The following is a 4,995-nucleotide window of genomic DNA, read 5'->3' as shown; positions in this document are numbered from 1 at the left end:
CCTCCCGTATCAGGAAGGGCTCCAGGCCGCGGCCCGCGGTGCAGAAGAAGCGGGCGCCCGCTGCAGGCCCGGAGCGGCGACCGGCCGGCACCGCCGCCATGGCGGCTCGGGGTCACGTGGCCTCGAGTACGCGCGCCTCGGCGCAGCGGCCCGGAGGCGGCGCTCACGCGGCGGAGGGCCGGGTGTTGCCAAAGGCGAGCCGGACAGGAAGGTCCCGGGAGGGTGCGATCTTCTGGGAAGGGCCATGTGGGTCTCCTAGGTTAACTGCTTGGAACCCCTTGATCAGGCATCTGGAATTATTTACAATCACAGGTGGAAGGGATATGATTGGGATCTATAATGCGGATGTATAAAAGGGATATGTTTGGGTATATAAAAAGGATATATAGGGGTTTCCTGGTGGCGCAGTGGTTGAGAGTCCGCCTGCCGATGCAGGGGACACGGGTTCGTGCCCCGGTCCGGGAAGATCCCACATGCCGTGGAGTGGCTGGGCTAGTGAGCCATGGCCGCTGAGCCAGCGCGTCCGGAGCCTGTTGCTCCGCAACGGGAGAGGCCACAACAGTGAGAGGCCCGCGTACCGCAAAAAAAAACAAAACAAAAAAAACACATATGTGAGGACTAAAAACAGTGCCTGCCATATGGTAAGTATTCAATAATTTTATGTATCATCATAGTCATTTCCATAAATATTTAAAAATACATCCAATTCATTCATTCACTCATTCTTTCAACAAACATACTTAGCAGTTATGATGCTAGGAGCTGAATAGTTTATTGTATTTTGTTACTGTTCTTTACGTCTTTTTAATCTGCTTAGAAATTGCCAGTAGCAAATGCCAGTTCCTCATAAGTCTTACTTACCCTCCTCAATATATTTGATTTCTGTTCCATCATCCTGCCAGTTAAGCAATTAGTTGAAAATACAGCCAGAGTTTTTACTCTTTATATTAAAACCAATACTATTGACTCATCACAGGATGTCCCAGCTGTTAGCATGCCAACAATGATATAGAAAAACACACAAGGCTGAAAAAAAGAGAAATAGAAAGTGGCTTTGTCACTTAAGGAGCTGTGATTGTATGACAGTCATTTGCAAAATAAAGACAATACTACACTGGCACAGATTTTTGAGAGAAACAAATGAAATTTTGAACTTCCCTGGTGGTGCAGTGGTTAAGAATCTGCCTGCCAATGCAGGGGACACGGGTTTGATCCCTGGTCCAGGAAGATCCCACATGCTGCAGAGCAACTAAGCCCGTGTGCCACAATTACTGAGCCTGTGCTCTAGAGCCGGCGTGCCGCAACTACTGAAGCCACGTGCTGCAACTACTGAAGCCCGCGTGCCTAGAGCCCGTGCTCCTCAACAAGAGAAGCCACCGCAATGAGAAGCCCGTGCATAGCAAGGAAGGGTAGCCTCTGCTCTCCACAGCTAGAGAAAGTCCACACGCAGCAACGAAGACCCAATGCAGCCAAAAAAAAAAAAAAATATATATATATATATATATATATATATATATATATACACATACACATAGAGGGTGGCAGAGTTTATTTCAGAAAGAATAAAGACGCCATTGATCTGTTAGATCTTTAGCAGATGATACCATGACACATCTATCATGACACATCTTTGCCTCTGATACTCATGGCCTCGCGGTGCTAAAGAAATGAATGATGATTATAGGGAAGCAACGTAAAATGTGGAAGACTATAGGGGCTAACTGATGTGTTGCTTGAAATATCCATTAGATTTCACCCCAGTTCTCTTCCCGAAGTGGATAAGATTACTGATTTGTGCTAGTAGCGAGATGTGTGAATGAGAAATCCTATTCCAACTGATAAATTGTTGGTGAATAAAACAGATGAGTAACTTGTTAAAAATATTTTCAAATCAAATATTTTTTTAAGATGGGAAAATAAAGCCTTAAAAAATTATTTCTCTGTAACGTTTGTAACTGCTACGCTTTAAATGTCTATAACAAAGGAAGCTACCGTAGTAATAGGTCCTTCTCTTGGACCTTGGAGAAGACAGCTCATCAGAAGTCCATTGGAACTTGGATAAGAAGGCAAATAAGAGTACAGCAATGTGTACTCTTATTTTTAATCTTTGACTGTAAGCATAATAAAAATAGGCAATAAAATAAAGCATGATATGCATTAGCATAGTTTTAAAACAAATTATATCTCTGACATAACTTTTAAAAATAAAGGCGTGAAATATTTTTTTTTAGAAAGAAGATATAATATCATCTCATCCATCTGCCTTGTTTTTCAGACTGAGGAAGTTGTTGCCTAGAGAGGCCAAGGGACAGTGAGTTAGTGGTGCAGCTGAGGCTGGAACCTAGCCGCCTTGGCATCTACTATACTGAGCTCTGTTCCATTCCTCCCAACTCCCTCCCCTCCTCTCCATCTCTCCTCACTACTCTTCTCATGTAAGGAGCCCGGTTCTGTCTTCACTAAGCACTGGGCTCAGACTGGGAATTCCTAGGCCCAAGAGCAGAACTTCCCATGCTCCCACAAAATGTCTTTATGTTCATGAAACAGGTCACATTTCTTGCACTAAGTTAACCATCAGGGTAATGAATACACCATCCAGTTTGGGCCACCTGATTTGACTGACTCTCTTAACAGTATTTGAAGGGATTTGTTTTTAAACTATGAATTAAATTGACAATGAATATATTACTTGGGAAGCATAGAAGCCATATTATAGTATGAACAGCATTAAATTAGCTCTGTAGTTATATGAATCAGATATATAGGAACTATTAAATGTGTATCTGTCTAGCCAGTACGTCTCACGCGCTTCACAATGGGACACCAAGGTGAATAATGGACTTCCCTTCCCTCTGTCCCACCCCCTCCTCAGCTCATGGTCCACTAGGACAGTATTATGAAAAAACATTTTTAATTATATATTTGTTTATTTATTTTGGCTGTGTTAGGTCTTCGTTGCTATGCGCGGGCTTTCTCTAGTTGCGGTGAGCGGGGGCTACTCTTTGTTGCGATGCACGGGCTTCTCATTGCAGTGGCTTCTCGTTGCGGAGCACGGGCTCTAGGTGCACAGGCTTTAGTAGTTGTGGCATGTGAGCTCAGTAATTGTGGCACACGGGCTTAGTTGCTCTGTGGCATGTGGAATCTTCCCGGACCAGGGATTGAACCTGTGTTCCCTGCATTGGCAGGCGGATTCTTAACCACTGCGCCACCAGGGAAGTCCATGAAAATTGTTATGGAGTCAAAGATGAGTAAGTAAGTGTCTGGACTTCAAGGGGCTCAGAGGATGGTGAGATTGATTTAGTGAGGACTACCCAGGATGCTGTGGCAGCACAAACAAGCAGGCAGCAGGGAGAGCTTCCTGGAGAAAATCACTTCTACGCTAAGCCATGAAGGTTGTGTAAGAGTTAAATGACTCACTGGGGTTGGGGGAGAGGGTGAAGGGTTGTAATAGTTGTGTAGAGTTTTGGGTAGAAGGAGCAGCAGATGCAAGTGTGTGTGTGTGTGTGTGTGTGTGTGTGTGTGTGTCTGTGTGTGTGTGTGTGTGTGTGAGAGAGAGAGAGAGAGAGAGTGAGTGACAGAAGGTCACAACGGCAGTTAGGTATTATCAGAGCATAAAGTGTATGAGTTGAGGTCGATAGAGGTAAAGGTAGAAAGGTCGGTAGGGACCAGGTCACAGCAGTGCTGCCCGAGGCAGAAGAAGAAATAACTTCTCCAGCCTCAGGCTGGCCAGCAATGTGCCCTCCTGGACAAAACCATGCCTGCACAGCCCATCTTCCTCTTACCTCCCCGCTTTTCCCTTCTTCTGTTGTCTTTGCCTCTTCAGGAGCCTTTGGTCAGCAAGGTCAGGGGCCTCTCTTGTTCCAGTTGGGGGGTCAAGTGCATTTACACACCCTTGGACCCTGCTGCAGCACAACCCTTCCGACAATGCCTTTCACACAATGCTTGAGATGAGATGAAACAGGTGGAGAGCTGCCTCTTTAGGGAGAAAACAATTGGTTTTTTGAGAGGAGACTTGCCTGGAATTCTCTCCCTATTATGCGAATGATTTTCCTCCATCATTTCTGTTTCTCATTCAAAAATGTCTCTACTGAAGAACCACTGATCCCTATAGATGTTTAGCTTAGCCAGCTGTTTTGCTGATTGAATATTGCATATTTAACATATAGGAAGTTGGCAGTTGGCACGAGCAATTTTAGAACAGATACACTTTCAATTGGGGGTGTTTTAGGAATTTAGGGCAAGGTTATTTGCTTCAAGATCTCTCCCTATTTTGCTGCGATTGGCAATTCCTTTAGTTCTTAAAAGCATTTGATGTATGAACTTAGATATTAAAATGCAGATGCTTTAGACTGTGAGATCCTTGAGGATGGGATGACGTCATTCATCTGGGCATCCGAGGAGAGTGTGCTGGCTTGTGTATGGTGGGCTCTTGGTCAATGAAGGCTGAATTGGATGGAATTGTGACTAAATGGAAGGCCACTCGCTAAAGAAACCCCCCTCAGCTAGAAGGGATTGCTATCACCACCATATCAGTGGGGGCCTGTGTGAGTGAGACATGGAGATAAGAGTAGAGTACTGAGACCACTGAATTCAGGGGACAGGAGGACCCCAAAGATAAACTTCTTTGCAACTTTGCCTGCTACTTCCTCCTGCCTCACCATTTCTCTAGCTTCCCCCCCCCCCCCACACGCTTTATAAATAACGTTTCCTTACCAGGAATTCTCCTCAGAATGACTTGGGGAGTCATTCCAATATGTCGGGCTTGCCATTCCCCTCTCCCCTGTATTCTGGTACAGTTGAGTGGGGTTGGTGACAAGCCAGGGCCCTTCTCCCCAGGAAGGAACCATTGCTATATACCAACCAATTCAACTGCTGACTTCCCCCAAACGCCTGCTGTTTCCCCACTTGCCGCAGGCCTTCGCTTGTACTGTTCCCTTTGTTTAGAACCCCCCTCTCTTCCCTTTCTTCTCTTTAAGGCTAAGCTAGAATGCCACATCT

The 4,995-nt window shown here is 45.4% G+C and overlaps 1 protein-coding gene across 1 annotated transcript in view; it reads right to left on the bottom strand.

Annotated features, from left to right (window-relative positions):
- Window positions 1–100, bottom strand: part of THUMPD2 (THUMP domain 2 tRNA and snRNA guanosine methyltransferase) — a 43,060-nt gene extending 42,960 nt beyond the window's left edge. The window contains exon 1 of the mRNA XM_007445762.1: window positions 2–100. Within this exon, the coding sequence (XP_007445824.1) occupies window positions 2–100 (99 nt within the window). The remainder of the gene's footprint in view (window position 1) is intronic.
- Window positions 101–4,995: the final 4,895 nt, after the last annotated feature.

This window comes from Lipotes vexillifer, unplaced genomic scaffold (genome assembly GCF_000442215.2).
Source record: "Lipotes vexillifer unplaced genomic scaffold, Lipotes_vexillifer_v1.1 scaffold278, whole genome shotgun sequence".
Taxonomy (NCBI): domain Eukaryota; kingdom Metazoa; phylum Chordata; class Mammalia; order Artiodactyla; family Lipotidae; genus Lipotes; species Lipotes vexillifer.
Note: the sequence above shows the minus strand (reverse complement) of the source record. Positions and strands in the feature narration are given on the sequence as shown.